Here is a 22,105-nt window from a genome sequence, read left to right as displayed (position 1 = left end):
GAAATCTGGAGGGGTCCGGAAGATTCTAGAAGCTTCTAGGTAAGAGAATTCTAGAAAGTTATGGATGATTCAAGAGAAGTCTAGAAGGTTCTAGATAACTCGAGAGATCTCTGGAAGGTTCTAGAATACTATAGAACAATCTAGGACATATGTACCTTTCTAGAACATTCTAGGATCATGTAGTAAGATGGCTTTCTAGAATAGTCCAGAGAAATATCTAGGAGAATTATCTAGAATCTTATCCAAGATAATGCCATGTGTGTAAGGTCTAAAATGTTGTATCCTCGTACTACGTGCCAAGCCCTCTATATAAAGGGGGTGAACCCTCTTTTGTAGAACGGACATCCAAGGATTCAAGAATCCAAGCTACACTTGTAAAGCTCTCTTTTAAGCAATATACTTTCATTCTCCCAAACTCTCTTTGTGCTCTAGCTTTCTTTGCTTAGCTTTTTCTTTTAGTGAGCAAGAGGCTTACTTAGTTGCAACAAAGGGTCGGAATAGCAACTAAGGCCGCACGGCTTGAAGGGATAAGAAACAAGTCCGTGACACTTGGAAAAGATGGTGGCCAGTTGAACATGAATTTGCACTAATTTTCTAAACCACTGTCGTCTTGTGTGGTGCGTCAAACACGCCTTGAAGCCTACCAAAGAGGAATTCCTACATTAGGCCATTTTCATAGAAAATAATTAAGATATTTTTACCATACATTGAATTGTTTCAAATATTAAAGTTTAAAGGTGCATTTAAAATTTATATAAATTTAGATATGATTTATTTTTTTTTATAGAATTTTAATGTTTTATTATATTTATATAAATTTTAATTTTATTTTTACATTAACCTTTGAAATATATTAAACCTTAATAGTCAGGATGGAAATACGACTTGTATACCAAATTGGTATGTTTATTAATTTTTTATTTACTATAATTTTAACTAATTAAGTTGATTAATTAGCAATCAATGTATAATATATATTTAAATTTTTTGGGAACCCAAATTGAAGAAGAAATGAAAACAATATAGATAAAATGACCAGTTCTCAATATGGTCTTTTTCTATTTTATTTATTTATTTTTTGGACATATATGTTAAATTGGAGAGGAGGAAATTCCTAAAAGAAAACATAAATTACCAAAAATTGCTGATGCAAAAGCGTGGAATTCATATATGGAGTTCAGCTAGAAAAGGAAAAAAGGCAGAAAGACCAATTGATAGAAGTGTTTAAAAAGGCAAAAGCTCAATATAAGAAGTTTTGACTGTTATGAAGCCAGGTCTAAGTGTTAGGGTTTATACCTTTTAGAAATATAATAATAATATTAAAAAATTAAATATATATTTAAATTGATATAAAATTAAAAATTAAAAATATAAATAATTTATAGATTGGAAAATAAACCAATTAAAGTTTACATCAATATAAAATTAATAAATTATAAATAATGTGCAGTAAAGCATACATTTCTAATTTAGAAATAATAATCTATAAACCAAAACAAGGGTAAGATTTGTTTTTATAAAATAAAAAAAATTAAATTTAACTATATTTTTAAGCCATATGCCTTGCTATTTAAAGAGCAAAAAAGAGACATGCTTCAAGAGATGGAGGCATATGTTTGTAATATAAAAATGCAACTTTTTGCACCTTGAATAGTGAGATATGCACCTCATCGATATAGTTAAATAATTTTTATTTTTTTTAATTTTATAAAAACTTATATTATGCTTTTAGATATTATTATTTACAAATTAGAAATATGCTAAATGTAATTAGCTTAATTGGTAAGTTATTTACATTTTCGAATAAAAGGAAATTGTTGTTAATAATCAATATATATATATATAGATAAACATTTTATTTTTGTAGCTCAATTTGGGTTTGAAAGGATAATTTGAGGGTTGAACCTAGTTGGGATGTCCTTTCCTTCTTTTTCCTTTTGGCTTTTTTTCTGATTAACAAATTAGAAATGTATATATTTTATATATTTATTTATAACTTATTAATTTTATATTTATGTAAATTTGAATTGGCCTGTTTTACAGCTATTTTTTTTATTTATATTTTTATCTTTTAATTTAATATCAATTTAAATATATATTTAATTTTTTAATATTAAAATATGAAAAACTTATGTCATAACATTCTAGGAACTTAACTATCGTTCGTAACGATGAGAATGCATCGTCTTATGCTCTTCCCTTTTAAAATATTTTTTAAAACACTGATCGAAATATAGAAGTTCATGCCGCTATGTGTTTCAACAACTTTTGCTTTTCCTTCTTGACTATGGACCAAGTTTCTACCAACATGTCATAAAAATATGCAGGGAAGCAGATGATAGGTTAACAGTGAATCTAAATGTAACAGTAAAATGGCTGTGGAGGGAAGAAGAAGAAGATGAAGAAGGGAGGGGGAAAAACACACATACACACACACAAAAGGCCTGCTACCCCATTTCAAGGCCAACATATTCATTAAAAAGAGCAAACACATTGTTTTCATTAACAGCCTTAGAGCTTAAAATAGAAATTCATCATGTGAATTGTATTGTGGGCCATCAATTGGAGATGATGAATTGATTAATATGATTACATAAGGTCACAAAATAATGAGTCAAACAAAAATTAAAAAAGATATGTCTACAAGGATAATGAGCTGGAAACCTTCATTACAATGACGCATTTTATATTTGTTGGTTTTCTTTGAGCCTCAATCTCAAAATATTCTTTCATCTCATAGCCAAAACTGAGGCCATCAAAAAGATGCTTATTGCCAGCACATTGACCAATGACAGTCTAGGGAAGACAAAAATATTAAAATCAATATGAATTTACAAAGCACCCAAAATACAAGCAAAAGTAGATCATATTAGAATTCAACAATAAAATGCTTCCACAATTGAAAATTTTATATTTTTCTCAAGCCAAAACCAGAGTTGATTGATATTAGTTAGTTACCTCTTGCCTCAAGCAGGGTTAAGATATTTTGACAAAATAACATCAAATCTGAAAATTACATAATTATCAACCTGGAGTTTCACAATTTTATTGAGAGGTACCGTAGTTAAATCTTATGGGAAATCAACATTTGGTAGCATAGTCATACATATATATAAATGGTGTTTACAACTCTGGCTTCCTCTAAAGTCCTTAGTCAAGTCAGTAAAAGTTATTGCCTTATTTTATTTTATTATTTTGATAGGATCCTTAGTTAATAAAATTTCTTTCTCCATTTATTGGCTAGGAACATTTACATCACAAAGAACAAGAACTCTTATGGCAAATAAACCAGTATGCAAAGATACTATTCTCACTGGCATAGATACAGATAGATTATAACTTCATATAGTTTCTCGGAAGTTACAAAACTATGCATCTATTGTGGATTCACTTCATCTTTTGGTTTGAGATGAAAATGTTTCCTAGAATAGTAGTTTTCTACCATGATAAAAATGACCTAAGCACTGAAGAAACAAAAAGAAAAGAATCCAGAGGCTGCAAGGAAGTTAAGAAATCTAAACAAGTATGGAAAGTGTAAAGAAGAAAAGTACAGAGCTGGAAAAGTGACTTGAGAATGAAATACCAGGACTAAACAAGAAGAATCTCATAAAATATTTAGGTCAGTATTAGTCAAAATGAATTATTAAAAAATACTAAATCAACCTGCCAACTGCAATTTCTGATTCCAGAACATGTGCGTGAGAGCCCGAAAACCACCATGAGAGTGACATACCATGGCTAAACATGAATAATCTTATATATTACAATAAAAACAGGTAAGACTCCTTATTTAGAGAAGCTCGTAACTATTTCTGGTTTTAAAAAAAAAGTGTTTTCATAACTCCATCTGCTTTAAATTTTTTGAATGACAGATGTTAGGTTTTAATTGAGGGGATAAGGTGGGCATTCCTAGAAAGTTTTCAAGGAGACATGGTCATTACTTCTTCGGGTAGACGTCCCAAGGTCAATTGTGTTCGTGTTTTCTTTTTCATGTTGATTTTCTTTTAACAAATATTTTCAATGAAAATTCATAACAAATTTATACGAAAACAAAATATAAATGAGGCGGCTAATGTTGTTAACAATTATCACTTAAATAATGGATTAATTATTGAATATGTTTGGTACAGTTTGAAACTATCATTTTCAAAAATAGAGAAATTTAAAATTTAAACATTATTCAGTAATACTAGTAATATTTGTTAGTTATAAGTTTAAACCAAATTAAAACGAGAAGAATTAATTAAGATAATAAAATTTTAATGAGAAAATTGAGAGGACAGTAGAGGTTTACTGATTTAAAGACCATATTAGACTTTTCACCAAACCAAAAAGACCAAATTGGACTTGAATTGAATGGGACACTTCAGTATTTAAGGGATAGAAAAGTAAATAAATAGGAAAAAAAATTGGAGAAGAAAAGGATGGGGGTGGGGTGGAGGTTGGAGGAAACTGGTCCTGCCGAGGTTCATCAGTGTGGTGGAGACACTAAAAGGAAATAAAAGATTCCATTCCTTTGAGGATAGAGAGTTGGCAATGACCACGGTAATATTTTTCCAGGTCCGCCTTGTTGGGGGAGAAAATAAATCAATTCTTTTATATTAATAATTTAAAAAAAAAACAAATACATAAACACACTATAAAATACTTATATATGCAGCAGGACCCACACACATGATAATCTTTTAGACACCAACACATAAACACCTAACATTATTTACTAACTATAACATGAGAGCTCTCTCTCTCTCTCTTTCTCTCTGTAGGAGCCTACTCTACTCAATTGAGTAGCTCTTTCACTCACACCGACCGAGAGCCTCCTTGGAGCTCACTTATGTAACTCACCAAGCAGGGAAGCAAAGCTTCCTTTATACTTGATAAAGTCGGTTGCTTTGTTCTACTCAAAGCTGGTTGCTTTGTTCTACTCAAAGCTTCTAGACTTCTCCACTATGTCCTTGCTCTCATCCTCAAATTTAGATATTTTTTTTTCACAAATTCCAATGCTCTATTTCCAACCAAGTATATCAAATATACTAGTTAATTCTAGAAACTTTTAGGTCAATATTGATCCTTCACGCCTTGTATTGTTAAATATTACACAATTATTATTATTATTATTTTATTTTTTTTGGTAATTATTACCAATTTATCCTGGAATATATGCTAACGTGACTGCCAAAGTCACTCGATAATCTTATTTCATTTTTATTTACCCTTCCTACTTGATTTACTTGCTAATCATTTATTTATTTTGAATTTTCAAACTAATATCCTAAAATAGCCATCCATATCGGTTCAAGTATGTTTCCTATGATAAGCTGAAAACTATTAACTGGTGCCATTAATTTTAATAATTTATGTTGTTAGAGTTGGTAATCCAATTTGAATTTTTAAAATTTTCATCCGTACAATATATATATTTTTTGAGAGTTTTGGATGTATTATTTTTATGCTCTATTTGTTCATTTTTTGTACCAATATTCATCAATAAATTTTTTTTTTTTGTTTGTTAAATTTTTTTTACGTAAATCTGTGTGTATTTTTTTTATTCTATTGTTATTGTTTTTGTTTTATTTTCGTAACATTTATAATAGCTTAGACACCCATATATGGTTGATCTATCTATATTAAAAAAAAAAAAAAAATCATATATTGAAACAACGTTACTAGTGCTTCTGCCAGTTTCTTCATAAAACAGAACTACATACGCAGATGCAAATCCCAAATAAGAAATGAAAGAGTATCACATGAAACAACAACAACAACAACAACAACAACAACAACAAAAAAAAAAAACGTAACTAACACATGAAAGATGTCGATGATAAAGAAGCCACAGGTAATTAATTCCCTCCAAGCGTTGAGGCTTACATGGACGAAGAAGTAGGGCATGGAGGAGCAGAAATATCAGTAATGCCTTCCAACATAAGCACTACACTCTTCATTGAAGGACGAAGAACTGGTTCATCTTGAATACACCATAATCCCACTTTTACCATCTTCTCTAATGTCCTCCTGTCCACATCTTGACCCACCACAAGCTTACCCAGCTCTCTACCTGCAAAGCACTTATAAACCCAATTTGAAAGAACGATCTCTTCCGTGTTTGGCACATTTACTTCTAAGTTCCTTCTGCAGCATATAATCTCCAACAGTACTATTCCATAACTGTATATATCTGCCTTCACAGTAATTGGAGTGTTCTGCTGCCATTCTGGGGCTAAGTATCCTCTTGTCCCTCTGATCCCAGTGAAAGTTCTTGTTTGATCGGGCATTAACAATTTTGCTAGCCCAAAGTCAGAGATTTTAGCAATCCAGAAATCATCCATCAAAATGTTTTGAGGTTTCACATCGCAATGAATGATGGTAGTCTTACATTCTTCATGTAGATAATGAATGCCTTTGGCAACATCTATTGCAATTCTAACTCTTTCTTCCCAATACGGACGATTTGCGTTTTTAAATAGAAGGTCTGCAAGAGAACCATTGCTCATGTATTCGTAAACCAGAAGCCTTTTTGAGTCCTCGGCACAGTAACCCATTAACCGGACTAAGTTCTTGTGGTTTGTTCTGCTGATTGCTTGCATCTCCGCTAGAAACTCTCTTTCGCCTTCTTCAATAAACTTCTCAAGTCTTTTCACGGCAATAAGTTTTCTACCTTTGTTTAAAGCCCTCTGTAAACTGCTCCAAACGAGCCCTTTCCCAACTCTTCTTTGAAATTGTTTGTTGCTTTCTTAGCTCATTGTATGAAAACGCCCTCAAAATAAGCTCCTCATCAGCCGACACAAATTGTCCCTTACTCTGTCTCAGCCTTTTGTACCTCAGAACTCGAATTTTAAAAATGTAAAGGCAAGATATTGCGATGGAAACACATGAAAAAATGACCATGCCAAAAACCAAAACAAGAATTTTCATCAAATCATTTTTGCTTAGGGCGTCGTCTCTTGAATGCTTGTCAGTGGAATCATTTCTGGTTGTTTTATATGTGTCCACTTTGAAGAAAGCCGTTGTGGGATCTTCCTGGGAATCATTCCTTCTAACATATCTCAATGGAAGCTTTTGTTTCGTACAGACATCTTTTCCATTAGCATCTTTCTTGAACAGAGCCGCCCAGCAGTTGCAATCTGTCAAGCACGAATTGTTGCATTCTTCCATGGACATGGATGCTTCCATATAACCAAAATCTGGCCATATTATATTCTCCATTTGAGCTATATTATAATGCGTTACGTTTTCTTTCCCACCTATACACCCTCCATCGGAATGGTTATTCAAGCAGCCAAGAGTTTTCTTGTCGACGTCAATATAATCAGAACCAGGAAGACAAACGCAATTGGGTTGGTCGTCAAAAAATGTGCAAAAGCTGTTAAGCCCACAAAAACCTTTTACTTCACATGGATTCTTCAAGGCTGGCCACATCAAATCATGTTTTTTGAGCTTTCCATCTTTATCCGGGGCATGAGAATACAACTTAAATATACCATTAGCATCAATCGTTGCAAGATATAGTGTGCCGTTTTGGTTGTCTTCTGAAGATGAATACAAGGACGAACGAAAATAAGAACCGTTGCCAATGGATAGTTCTCCAGTTGTGTTAACATACAGGTTATAGTGGAAGTTGCCGTCGTCTGTGTTTGAACTCCAGTATGCATCCTCACCTACGTCATCACTGATTAGTGGGTAGAGGACTAGATTACCATCAACCTGCATATTGAGACGAAACCGTCCTGTTGAACGGTCAGTCTCGGATAGACTAGAGAACAACTGGTGCCCTGAATGAAGAACTTGACCTCCAAGAAGAGTGTCGGTAGGATTTTGGAAACTCTCCCATATGACATGGCCGGAACGATTACATAGAACGAAATTGCCGGAGTCAAGCATGGAAGCAGAGGTGGCAGAGTATGTTGTATTTGCAATGATTTTCTCTTTCTGACCATCATTAGTTCGTAGGAGAAGCTTCCCATTTTCATCCAGTGAAAGGGTAGCATTAGATGAGGTGATTGGGGGATCATCACGATTTGCGGTCCAAACAACCGTAATATCATCTCCTCCCACCAACCAAATTCCAATGGCAAAGCCATCCCCTTGTTCATAAAAGCCAAATTTAAATTTGCTAGAAAGAGAAGACCATGAGTTGGGATCAGATTTCGGAGAAATTTTTGAGCGGGGTTTAATTTGCATAGGAGAACATGGTTGTTGAGCTGCCTCACTAGTGAATAACACAGCGAGGAGCAACAACACAGTGACAAGGAAATTGGAAGTCATGGATAAGTATGTAGTGGACGATCTCATTTATGGTCTCACCTATATTTATAAACATAAAAAAATATATCTCGATCTTTTAAAAGCACATGGCAAGATCACATCAGCAGGGAAAAACTTTTTGGAAGCTACTACCATATTTTCCAAAACTTTTTGGAAAACTTCTTTATGACTTCGTCTTTCTTCTAAAGTCTATTTTATTTTATTATTATCATTATTATTATTATTATTTTTGCGTTGAATTGAAAACTAAGTATTACATATATACGAAAAGACAAGGAAGGTAAGATCCCGTACTTAATAAGTTAAAATCTTAAGATTTTAATCAGTCGTTGGACGTCATCAAGGTCCAGATTAGACATTATAAAAAAAAAAGGTTATTTGTTACCAAGGATAACATTTACTAGTGAAACCAATATATATTGTTTAACAACTTAAGTAACATATTATTAATATTTTATCCAATTAAAATAAAAAACAACTTAAGTAACGTATTATTAATTTTTTATCCAATAAAAATAAAAATAAATAGTCGTTAAAAAAACCATCCCGATAGGATTGTTTAAATATCATATCATACTTATATGGACATCGTTAATATGATTTTTTATTTTTGAAAATTCTGCTAAATATTATAAAATTAATTAAAAAAATCAAATTTATTTTAAAAAATCAAATTTTCAAATAATAAAATTTTATTTAATTAGTAGCTATAAATAACTGTTTGCAAAACCAATTTCATTGACCGTGCATGTAGCAATTCACCTTCATTATTAGAATAATGAATAATATTTTTATTGAAAATTTTACTTTTTTAAATTAAATTTTTATGTTAAAAAGTTATTGAATAATTAAAAACAACAAATAAGTAATAGCAATGTAACAATGATCTTAGCAGCGATCATTATGACTCGTGATAAATAGCAAAAAAAATTTCTTTTTTTTTTTTTTTTGTTAATACATTTACCACAATTTAGCATTCCCACTCAACCCTATCGATATGCTCCCTTTTCAAATTTCACATATGATAAACACTCTTACCTCAATGATTGCTATTTTAAAACTCCATCATAAGCCCGATCAGAGAAATTTAATACCCAATTTCTTCTTCTTCTTCTTCTTCTTATTTCTTTTTTAATGATAAAAAGATAAAAAGACAGAAAATATATTAGGCGTTATCACCAGTAATTATTATTTAATTAATAATTAAATAAATTATTAAACAGTTTTTCTTCTTCTTCTTCTTTTTTTTTTTTTTTTTTTTTTTTTTTTTTTTTTTTTTTTTTTTTTTTGCTTCTTTTCTTTTAGTTTCATATCCAAAATATCGCCATTAATTAATATTTATCCACCTACATACCTATAAAAAGATATCATCAGAAATACATCAAACCAAACACAAACGTAGAAGATACATAGAAAAACACAAATACATAGTCATATAGGCATACATATATAGGCCTCGGCATAGAAGAAACTAATCACATCATGGAAGAACAATAAGTTCTGGAGATGGAGGTTCAGATATATTCACTGTGCCTTCCAACATCAAGATGACATTCTTCATCAAAGGACGCAAATCTGGATCATCTTGGATGCACCATAACCCAACTTTGATCATTCTCTCTAGCGTTGGAAAGTGTACCTCTTCAACTTCCACAAGTTTGTGCAACTCTCTAGCTTTAAAGCATTTATAAACCCACTTGGAAAGAGTTATCTCATCCGGTGTTGAAACATTAACTTCAATATTTCTTCTGCAACATATGATTTCCAAAAGCACAATGCCGAAACTATAAATATCAGCTTTTACTGATATCAAGGAATTCTTTTGCCATTCAGGAGCTAAGTACTGTAATGACGTTCCTTGAACTCCCATGGATGTTTTTGCTTGATTGGGCAATAGCCTCGCCAAACCAAAATCAGAGATCTTAGCAGTCCAAGTATCATCCAGAAGTATATTTTGGGGTTTCAAGTTGCAATGGATGATATGCACTCCGCACTCTTCATGTAGGTAGAACATCCCCCTTGCCACATCGAATACAAATCTCACCCTTTCTTGCCATGTCGGCGGTGATACAGCCTTAAAGAGACGATCTGCAAGTGAACCGTTGCTCATGAATTCATAGACAAGAATTTTTTTGGATCCTTCAATACAAAAACCAAGCAACTGAACTAAGTTTCTATGATGAGTTCTTCCAATTGTAGTCATTTCAGCTCGAAACTCTCTTACTCCCTCTTCCACAAATTTCTCTAGTCTTTTGACTGCAATGGTTTTGTTACCCTCAGATAAAATCCCTTTGTAAACTGCTCCAAAAGTCCCTCTTCCTTTCTCTTCACTGAATCCATTTGTTGCTTGCTGAAGCTCATTGTATGAAAATGATTGCAAAGTAAAATCTTCAGCTAATCCCAATTTTGTATTTTCCAACAGTTTTTTATACCTATGATATTTGTGCTTGTAAGCAATGAAACTTGAAACTGCAAAGGCAAAACACAAGCATGCAACAGAACCCAAACTTAATCCCAGAATAAACATTACTGTTTTGATCCTGCTCTCATCATTTGCAGGGGCTGGGTGGTTATGATTCGATTCCTTCGCCATACCAATATTTTTCACCTTAAAGAGGGCTTTTGTAGTTATATCCTTGCTCTGTTTACCATATCTTAGTGGAAAATTATATTTACGACAACGAGTACTTTCATACAGCACCGCCCAACAGTTAAAGTCGTTCATGCAAGACCCCTTACAAGCTTCCTCCATCAATATCTCTACTGTATAAGGAGGATCATCCCACCGAATATTGTTTAAAGAAGTAAAATTATACCTCAGAGCAGGGTCGGCTTCTTCTTTGTCTCCGTAGCTCTCTGCGCTGAAATTCTGATAGCAGCCTAAGAACATCATGCTGGGCTCGACAGAAACAAATCCAGGATAACACGAACATTCAGATTTGTTGTTAACCACTTGGCAGAAACTGTTCAAACCACAAATTCCTTTTACGTCACATGGATTTTGCATAGACGACCATTTCTCTGTCACTTTTGAGCTTACGTTGCTTACAATGTAGTGCGAGTACTTTCTAAAAATTCCGTCGCTGTCCAGCGTCGCTCTGTGGATGATAGTTTTGTTTTTTACAGGATAAGATCCATTTGAAAGGAAGCGTATTGGTTTTCCGTATGAACCCTCTAGAGATAGATAACCCAAATGGCTAAGATTTAGCATTGCTGCATAAGAGAAAGTTCCGCTGCTCCAATATGCAGTGTCTGGATTGTTGGAGATGTTTGCAGGATAGCAAACGAGGTTTCCATCATTTTGCATACGGAGCATAAATAGTCCGCTTGAGTGATCAGATCTAGATATGCTAGATTGCAACCAAGAGTCAGAAGTTAGAACCTGACCTCCTAGTATGGTGTCAGTTGGGTAGTCGAAACTCTGCCACATGAGATAACCAGAGCCGTTAAAGAGTTGGAAGTTTCCATCATCAAGCATAGCTGCTGAAGTTGCTGGGTCTGGAAGATCATCATTGTAAGTAACGTTTTTTTCTTCACCTTGTTCAGTTCTAAGAACCAACCTTCCTTTAAGCTCCAACGTAGCGTCAGGGGAACAAGGGGGAACATCTGGATTTGCAGTCCAGACGACTACGCGAGTTTCAGGTTTATCAGTAGCCATCCATATGCCAACACGGAAGCCGTTGCCTTCTGGATAGAAACCAAAGGAGAAAAGACCAGAAGGTGATGGCCATGATGAGTTGATGGTATTTGGGGACAATATAGAACCTCGGGTAATGTTTTTTGGGTACTCTGTTTGAGCTTTTGCATTCATGGCGACTGAAAAAACAGACAATATTATAAGGAGAATTGGTATAGAAGCCATGAGAGCTTTTTAGCGAAAGATTAATTATGATCTGAACCAGGAAGATTGTTCTCGTTAAATTGTTTTCTCAAGTTTACTTTCAGAGCTCAAACAGCCTGGTTCCTGCAATTTTTTTTTTTTTTTTTTTTTGGATGGAATGGTGTGGGGATGTCATGAACAAATATGTGGTTATAACAATATAAACTAAATAATGCTAAAGTAATCTTTTGTTTTTTATTTTTAAAGGAAAGATAATTGCATTTAAAAAAAATTAATATGATTAATTTATTAAAATAAATCAATTCCCTCATTTTTATCAATTAAGTTTTATGGAAATTAAAAGTTAATGTTTCATTATTAAATAATATTGTAAAAATTTAATTTTAACTTTTAACTAGTAAAATTAATTAAAAAAATTGATAATAAAAAGTTAATGATGATTTTTAAAAAATATAAAATTTACATATAATTGAGACAAAATTTATAGGGATCTAAATGGTTGTTTTTCTTAAAAAAATTGTAGTAAGAGTAAAATCACTTAATATTTAATATGATAAATTTCATTCAAGTCGTCTAATTTTGTCAAATTACATTCAGACTCTTTTTTTTTTTTTTTTGGGAAAAATCATTAACCAACTCCTTTTAAGTTTTTATATGTATCAAAACATATTTATATGTTAGTTTTTAAAAATCAAACGAATATTAAAAGCTTATATTTATGATTGAATAAATTGTAAAAATAGGATTCTAGTTTTTAACAGTTAAAATTAATTATACACTTAAATGAATATGTTTTGATAAATATAAAAAATAAAAAATAATTTATAATTTTTTTAAAATATAAAATTAAATATAATTAAGAAAAAACTGAAACATCTAAAAGAAAATTTTTCAAATTTAATAAAATCATAAATATGATTTTATTATTTAATTAATTGACTAACAAGTCTTGGTTGTCTGAGCAGACTTTGCCTAGTTGTTTTTTTTCTGGGTTGTCCAATCCGAATAAAATATATGCTAGGTACATCCTCAGTGACCTTGACTAGCAACTACAAATTGATTATCGTAGCTTTCATCGGTAATTACCAAAGGCCCTATGGTAATCAAATTTTTGTGCCAATTTGAGAACTTTTTTAGAACTTTTGTGATTTTTTCTCTTTAGGATAATTGAAGAATGTATATTTTGCATGTTTTTGCATTTAACACACATTAGGGGACTTGTGGGGGCCAAAAAGTTGCTAAAATGTGATTACCATAGGGGTTTCGGTAATTACCGATGAAACCTACGGTAATTTTTCCAGCAACTACAAATTGATTACCGTAGCTTTCATCGGTAATTACCGAAGGCCCTATGGTAATCAAATTTTTGTGCCAATTTGAGAACGTTTGGGGTTTTTTCTCCTTAGGATCACTGACGAATGTATATTTTGCATGTTTTTGCATTTAACACACATTAGGGGACTTGTAGAGGCAAAAAAATTGATAAAATGAGATTACCATAGAGATTTCGGTAATTACCGATGAAACCTACGGTAATTTTTCAAGTAAGGACAAATTGATTACCGTAGGTTTTATCGGTAATTACCGAAGGCCCTATGGTAATCAAATTTTTGTGCCAATTTGAGAATTTTTCAGAACTTTTGGGGTTTTTTCTCTTTAGGATCATTGAAAAATGTATATTTTGCATGTTTTTGCATTTAACACACATTAGGGGACTTGTGGAGGCCAAAAAATTGCTAAAATGTGATTACCATAGGGGTTTCGGTAATTACCAATGAAACCTACGGTAATTTTTCCAGCAACTATAAATTGATTACCTTAGGTTTCATCGGTAATTATCGATGGTCCTACAGTAATCAAATTTTTGTGCGAATTTGAGAACTTTTTCATAACTTTGGGGTTTGTTCTCTTTAGAATCATTGAAAAATGTATATTTTACATGTTTTTGTGTTTAACACACATTAGGGAACTTGTGGGGGCCAAAAAATTGGTAAAATATCATTACCATAGGGGTTTCGGTAATTACCGATGAAACCTACAGTAATTTTTCCAGCAACTATAAATTGATTACCATAGGTTTCATTGGTAATTATTAAAGGCCCTACGGTAATTAAATTTTTGTGCCAATTTGAGAACTTTTGGGGCTTTTTCTCTTTAGGATCATTGAAAAATGTATATTTTGCGTGTTGTTGCATTTAACACACATTAGGGGACTTGTGGGGCCCAAAAAATTGATAAAATGTGATAATCATAGAGGTAATTTTTTCAGCAACTACAAATTGATTGCCGTAGGTTTCATTGGTAATTACCAAAGGCCCTACGGTAATCAAATTTTTGTGCTAATTTGAGAACTTGTTCAAAACTTTTGGGGTTTTTTCTCTTTGGGATAATTGAAGAATGTATATTTTGCATGTTTTTGCATTTAACACACATTAAGGGACTTTAGGGGGGCCAAAAAATTGGTAAAATATGATTACTATAGGGGTTTCGGTAATTACCGATGAAACATACGATAATTTTTCCAGCAACCACAAATTGATTGTCGTAGGTTTCATCGGTAATTATTGAAGGCCCTACGATAATAAAATTTTTATGCCAATTTGAGAACTTTTTCAGAACTTTTGGGATTTTTTCTCTTTAGGATCATTGAAGAATGTATAGTTTGCATGTTTTTGCATTTAATACACATTAGGGGACTTGTGGGCGCCAAAAAATTGATAAAATGTGATTACCATAGGGGTTTCGATAATTACCGATGAAACCTACAATAATTTTTTCAGCAACTACAAATTGAATGCCTTCGCTTATTAATATCGTTTTTTCTCTTACTTTGTCAACAATTATCATTAATAAAGCTAGATTTAGCATGTTCTTGGTGGAAACACACACGATTGAAGTTGTCGGATGGAATTATGGTGATTTTTTTACGACGGTTGACAAATGTCAATTACTGATGATGCATCGGTAATTACCATTGGGTAGTAGTAGCATCCGTGAAATAGTAAGAAACCTACAAAAAACTGAACACAAAATGATATTTTTAAAACACAATATAACAGATGACTTTGCCAACAAAACAACACATAAAACCAACGTCTATTATGCCAAAACACATGTTAGCGGTTGAGCTACTAATTGCATTCCTTACTACATTGCATAACACACGCATACCGCATAACATGCCCCCATTGTCTTAATATAGCGTAGAGCAATTTACGGTCCTTCGGTTGATGGTGCTGTTGGTTGGTAGTGCTATCAAGAGGTATGGCAGCCGAGCATGATCGACTGCTGTGACCAATCTATTTACATCTTCCGCATCTATATTGAAGACGCTCCCCTTCTTTAGATTGAATCCTCTTCTTTCTTGGTTTTCCTGACTGTTTGCCAATCTTAGGTGGAAGTACAAGCTGGTTTATGACATCATCTCGAGAGCATGCCACTGACATTTATCTCCAAGTGGATATATGATTTATGAATATGCGTCACGGAGTGAGTCAAATGAGTAATGCACCGAGCAAAGGATATATGGAGAAATATGTCGATGCTTACATGCTGCAATTGCATGGACACAAGGAAATTCATCAATGTCGAATTCCTTGCATGAGCACGTTTTATTTTCTAAGTTGACTACTCCAATGAACACGCCATAGCCAACAATTTTAAACTTGTATAAGTTCAATTGAATAACACGTAAGCCTTTGCCATTATTTGAGCGCTCTTGCATGATATTTTCCAACCAATTAGTAATAGAAATTTGCATTGCAACTGCGTTATTTCAACGTTCATACCCCTTGTTGATTAATTCTTCAATCATGTCTGCAAACAAAACAGCTCAAAAACATTACAAACTCTAGTATTGCCCTTCCTCCTCATGATAATTATAGCAGACCATGCCTTCTAACGCAAGGAAAAAAAACTACTAAATTATAACAAAACCAATATAATATTAAACACAGTAATCACATAATAAAAGCATTAAAAGTTAACTAAAGACTATAACTGTGGATATTTAGATATCACAAAACATCAACAGCAAGTAGACTTTTCATATAAAACATTTAATATGTCCCCAAGAAGATAATAATCATCAAATGCGGCTTCTACCATGGACCTACCAATAATCCAAACCACAATAGCTGTGGTCCGTGTGGTCCTTAAAATTTTGAATAGAAACATAAAGTGAAAAAGCTTCATCATATCATAATATGCTGACAACACAAATACAGTTGAATGAATAATCTTCCACCAGTTCCTTTCACCTTAAAGAGAAAAAAGTTCATCCCACATAACTCCTGACAGACATAGTGGATCAAGTAGAATAAGATGTCAAGTTTGTGACACATGTGCTAAATCATAACATAACATTAGCTTGAATGGATGCAATGTTGACATTGTGGTGATTTATGGATTATGTTGTTCATGATCATAAATATAGTTACATTTAGCATATCCTTCGTATACAATAACATTATCAAAGTTGTCAAATTCGATTGAGGTGGTTTGCTTTCAAAAAATGGAAAAATTAAATATACCGATGGAATGTCGGTAATTATCGATGGAACCGCCATTAAATTTTCCAACAAGCAAGTGTTTCGTAATTATCGATGGACCGTATGTAAAGAACAAAGGTTGTAATTTTCAAATGGAAATTTCCAAACCATTTATGGATTGTTGTACATAAAATCAAACCAACATATAACTTGCACTTTTATATCATGTCAAACGTGACAAACAATGAATCCAATATAAAGGGAAAATATATGCGTATATGTACATATATATATATATATATATATATATTTATACACATACCAAAAATCTTTAACTCTGCTGCGCACGAACGTACACTTTAATTACACATTTTTGAAGTCTATGGGCTCCACAATGAAGATTTTCAGTCTTTTTGTTATCACAAAAGGTTAAGGGTATGCAGGGAGACTGAACTGCATTGAAGGTGGTATTGTGTTTTCTGCAATGGTTGGTCAGTGTGAAGAAAGGCTGAAAGTACATAACCAACAAAAGAGAAAGAGAGAGGGAGACACACAGGATTCATTGAATGTGGTAGCAAGGAGAGGAAGAGAGAGGAACAGAAGTTAATGAGGGTAGATGAGGAATGGGAGATGGTAAAACAATTTGTTTAAATATTTTCCACTTTATTCGACAGTTAATGAGAAATGAAGGTAGATGAGAAATGGGAGATGGTTCCATTTATTCGACACTTTCATATCCATTTATTTAAATATTTTCCACAACTGTAAAATTAATTCCCTCCTAACTACTCTCTTATGGACATATTGCCATGGAGCCGCATTTTAAGAGAGATTGGAAGAAGCTTTCAAGCTGGGAATAGTCTCCAATCTAAAACTAACTAAATTTCAATGCATATCATTCAAACAAGTTCAAATCGTTTCAAACTAGAGAGCCAATATTTGAGAACTCAATTACCATCCATTTAAATTCTCATCCTTCTTATTTCTTGCTTTTCCACTTCTTAAACAATATGCAGAATTTAATAATGAAATTGGGTCCTTACACTTCATCTTGACATGAGAATCATGTAGAAAAACTAAAAACTAAATTTGAATGAGCAAGTGAAAAATGTACAAGTGTTTTATGAATAAAAACTAGAGAATATTACAGCAACTACAAAAGGCTGTGTTGGTATCAAATCCATGGTGTAGTTGTTTAAACTGGTATTATTCCATAAACATGGAACTGCTTTGAGCTTTTTACATTGAAGTTATACTTACATTTATATTGATTCATAATCAGATTAGCCAATATGAGATTACTGTCCAATCAAAGACAAAACAAGTAGAAGCAGTGCATCATAATGAAAGGCTAGTTTTAGTTTCAGATAAAGCCTAAAAAGCATAGACTACATCCGTCAGTTTTTTTCAAGTTAAAAATCAGAATGTAAATGTAATTATGGCAAAAACTGATAAAATTGTAACTATATAATACCATACCACGATGAATGTTGAACGTACATGAACAAGTACTGTCAAAACTGATATACTAGCAAAGAGAAAATATTTAACCAAATAATACACAGACAATCACGTTTATCTAGCCAATGCATTGAAATTAGAAGTAAGATTTCAATGTGTTCCAAGTATATATCTTTCTATAATATCAATTCAACTGAGTGAATTTGTTTTAGCTGCAACATGAATGAGTGCTCGCTTAAGTGGTGCGAAGCCTATTGTATATCTGCATAAAAAACTGCTTGTGCAGATTTTCAGATTCCTCATCTGCCATGTTCATTGCATCTGCATACAAACACCAGTAAAATAAAGGTTAAAGGTAATTAAGATAAAGTAGCTTATTATCAAATTTGGCTTCTCTACATTAATTCTTTCATGATTAAGCATAGCCACTATGTACAAAACAACAGAAAGAAACTTGAGCTTGAGCATAAAGAAACTGCGCTATTCAGATTTCCAACTATAAATTATCATATTCTATACCTTGAAGCCTTTGGAGAAGGGAAGCAGGGGAACCGAACCTCAACATTTCTTCCTTTTGTCTCTCAAGCTCATGTAGCTTCTCCTCTACAGCAGCCAACTCTGTTGTTCTCATAATTCTACACTGTGTACCATACAAACAGGAGAAAATGTTTCACAATCAATACAATAATTTCGACACCACCTAAAGAAAGCAAGATAAATATTACTTGATTTTTTAGCTCCATAATGCGTGGTTCCTTTTCCAAGTTCTCCTTGTGAGTTTAAATAAATTCAGGATCTGTTTCTCCTGCATAATTCAATTGTGCTCGACTGATATATATATGTTAAAAAAAAAAATTCTAGTAGATATCTCCATGCATAATCCAATTGTGCATGAATAATATAGCAAAAACTAGTAGATAACAAGAAAAGAATAACTCGCTAGCTGCAGTCTTTCTTTGCGAATTTCATCTCTAAGCTGATAATTGTCAAGTTGCAAAAAAATATCTAGGAAAAATAATCAGAACATAGACTCAAGTATCACAATAGAGAAACTCCTATATATTGGGAAGGCATAAACCACCATGCTCATTAATAAACCATATGAATCAAGCACAAAAGTCATTGTATTAGCACAATACCCAATATTCACTAACAAGAGTTTTAAAAAGGGGTTGATGCATGCACTTTATGCACTTAAGTACTATAGACAGATTCCCAACTGAGAGAAAAAGCTTATGTACGTACATTATTCTGAATTTTAACTTGATCGAGCGAAAGTAAAAATTGATGGTATGCATCCTTGTCAGACAAAAACTTCCTTAACTCGTCAACACTAAAATATATCCAATGAAAAACAAGAGATGATAAATATTAACCAATAATGTTTAACCCAACTGCAAAATAACATATCAAAATGAAACAAGAGAATGATAAATATTAATCAATAATGTCTAGCCCAACTGCAAAATAACATATCAAGGCGAAAAACGTAACAATAATCAAATTAAATATGAAGTTTATGACTTTTACAAAGATGATTAATATTTTCACAAATAGCAAAATAGATTATTTGTCAACTAGGCTTTAGAAAAATAAAATTAAATGATATAATAAATGTGTAAGTAGAAATTAGTTTTCTCTTCATAATAGAAAGAGAAGGGAATAAGCAAGTGATGATGATAATATTAGAACAGTTTGATAGAATACATGTTTGTCTAAAGATTAATTAACCTAGTTCCATAAAGTTATATGAGTAATAAATATAAAATTTAGTCATGAGCATGACCAACCTTACGTCTTATCCTTCAAAACAGCAATTACACTTGCTGCTTCAGCAATTACACCCACAAACCATACAATAGCTGGTTTGACTAACAAAAAAATTTATATTATCATAATTACCGAAAATTTGTATTATCATAATTTCTACACAAAACCACCAATAAACCCACTTCCTTTCTACACAAAATGACTAATAGAATATATTTGTATTGTATTCTATTTTCGCTCTATTACCTTCAATGCCCATCAAAAAGACCTCAGATTTTCTTCTCGTTGAAGCAAGCAACCAAAGAAGCAAAGCATACCATAATTATTCATTCCAACCCATATCCCAAGTGGCATATCAAATGCAGTCAAGCAATGAGTGGTATCAAACACCACTGCATCACCAAAGATCTTATATGACTTGATAGAAGATGCATATGACCAGACAATGTTCTATAGTTGCTTGTATCTTGCCAGCAAGCACATATATATATATATATATAAACATATATGATCATTTAGAAAAACTTTACAACTTCATTTAAACACAGACGTCGAAGCAGAATTACAAGGACCTTTACCTTATTCCAAATTGGTTCACCAGGAGGTCCAATGACTGTGGTTTAGCTGTTCTTTTTGCTGCGTATGACTTGGTCCCCTAGGCTTAAAATAACATATGGATCGGTCTTGCCTGGAAAGAAAGTTCAAAACTAAAACTTCAAGAGGAACCAACAAGAGATATTTGGGTGAATATATTAACCAGATATGTACATAAATATCAATGCAATCCAATCCAGAATAATATGATGCAAAATTTCGAACAAACCACAAATCAGCTAAAAATCTAAAAGGAGCAAACATATCAATGACTAAAAGCAGCTAAATGTCACTAATACATAAAGCATAATGGAATTATCTTGTGAAATACATCCAGATAAAAGCATATAGTTGTTACCATAGAAAAAAAACATATGAAATGGTTTTCGGTTTTCATCTCCTAGATTCAGGGTGGAAGCATTAAAAGGAAAAGGAAATAGACGCAACTGTTGTCCATTATCCTCATTGGAAAGAGAAAAACAATATGATTCCACAAAATGGTTAAAAAAGAACCTCATTCTTACAAATTAGCATTTCCATAATTTTGCAAGACATATAATAGCAAATGTAATAGATCAACAAAATGTCTATTAAAGAGAGGACTTGCATATGGTAATTGAAAATTTGAACCGAATTGTTAAGAATAGTCAAAATGAACAAATATATAAAAAAATAAAAAATAAAAAATAAAAACATATAGTTTAATTCCTATTTATAGAAATCAAATACTCATTTCCAGTAAGGGCAAAATAAACACAAAAAAACAAAAACAAAAACAAAAGCAAGAACATTTGGCAATTTATTGGAAGCGAAAAAAAAAAAAAAAGTCTTACCCACCAAAAGCAAGCCAAATGAAAGTTGCTTCAGGAATACAACTCTCTTCCCTTTAAATCTCCCAGCCAACACAATCAACACCGTCCTCGGTGTAATACTCATCCTGAAAAGTTCACAGACCCAATTAACAAAACAACAAAAGCCAGATAACATGTAGCCAAAATGCATTAAATACATTATTAAAAAAAAAAAAAACCTTTTTGAAATTGAACTTGAGCTTGGTGGGCTTGTGCTTGCATTTGTTGACAAGCAGTTTCTTGATGTTATCAGCAGGGTAGAACTTGGGAGGTTTCTGAGGTGGGTTCTTTGTGGCAGGCTTTGGATCATGGCGAGGGAAAACACCGCCTTTTTTGGCCTTGATAGCCCAAAGTCCTCTCTTGTGGTACATTTTAGACCTTGAATACTTGGTGACCGGAGAGATGAAACGGGGCTATTTGGCAAACGGGCAACTAAGTGAGAAAAGTTTGATGAATGAGAAGAGATGAGCCAGGATGATGAAGGATAAGAAAAAAGTCGGGTGAAGAAAATAAAGAAAAAACAAAAGAAAAAAATAAAATAAAAATATTTAATTTAGATATAAAGGTATTTTGGGATTATTAAAAATTAAAAGGATATAAAAAAAAAATATCAAATGAAAAGATAAAAATCGTTAAGCTCATTTCTATGAAGGCATTGGGCTAAATTTTTCTTTTTTAATCCTTTTTAACAAAATGATATTATATAATTTTTTAAATGCAAATAATTATAAACAATATAATAAATTGACTTAATTATAAAATATAAAAAATGACGGTTAGTAAAATTTTAACAAGTAAAAATAAATACAATAAATATCATCTGAAGAAATGAT

At 32.3% G+C, this 22,105-nt stretch overlaps 2 protein-coding genes and 1 pseudogene across 16 annotated transcripts; all 3 read right to left on the bottom strand.

The window, feature by feature from the left end:
- Positions 1 to 5,652: 5,652 nt before the first annotated feature.
- Positions 5,653 to 8,295, bottom strand: LOC107433962 (G-type lectin S-receptor-like serine/threonine-protein kinase LECRK2; annotated as a pseudogene).
- A 1,269-nt stretch (positions 8,296 to 9,564) lies between these two features.
- LOC107433963 (G-type lectin S-receptor-like serine/threonine-protein kinase LECRK1) lies at positions 9,565 to 12,247 on the bottom strand. Its single transcript, XM_016045365.4, has one exon. It carries the CDS (start codon positions 12,125 to 12,127, stop codon positions 9,746 to 9,748), a length of 2,382 nt encoding a protein of 793 aa, XP_015900851.3. The 5' UTR covers positions 12,128 to 12,247; the 3' UTR covers positions 9,565 to 9,745.
- Positions 12,248 to 18,045: 5,798 nt separating this feature from the next.
- LOC112490507 (uncharacterized) lies at positions 18,046 to 21,793 on the bottom strand. Of its 15 annotated transcripts, none has more exons than XR_009639523.1 (6): positions 21,452 to 21,793; positions 21,255 to 21,358; positions 19,303 to 20,515; positions 18,783 to 18,862; positions 18,577 to 18,692; positions 18,046 to 18,378 (listed from the first exon to the last, which is right to left on the bottom strand). XR_009639523.1 is itself a non-coding variant. In XM_060818728.1 (3 exons), exons 1-3 carry the CDS (start codon positions 21,580 to 21,582, stop codon positions 20,448 to 20,450), a joined length of 303 nt encoding a protein of 100 aa, XP_060674711.1. In that variant the 5' UTR covers positions 21,583 to 21,788; the 3' UTR covers positions 20,131 to 20,447. The 15 variants fall into 15 exon arrangements, 1 of the variants encoding a protein (XP_060674711.1); XR_009639526.1 differs by having other exon boundaries at positions 18,577 to 18,862; positions 19,303 to 19,390; positions 20,406 to 20,515; positions 21,452 to 21,792; XR_009639531.1 differs by having other exon boundaries at positions 18,577 to 18,675; positions 20,406 to 20,515; positions 21,452 to 21,791.
- Between the last annotated feature and the right edge of the window lie 312 nt (positions 21,794 to 22,105).

The sequence above is a fragment of the Ziziphus jujuba genome, chromosome 7 (assembly GCF_031755915.1).
Source record: "Ziziphus jujuba cultivar Dongzao chromosome 7, ASM3175591v1".
Lineage (NCBI taxonomy): Eukaryota > Viridiplantae > Streptophyta > Magnoliopsida > Rosales > Rhamnaceae > Ziziphus > Ziziphus jujuba.
This window is presented reverse-complemented; position numbering and strand designations above follow the sequence as displayed.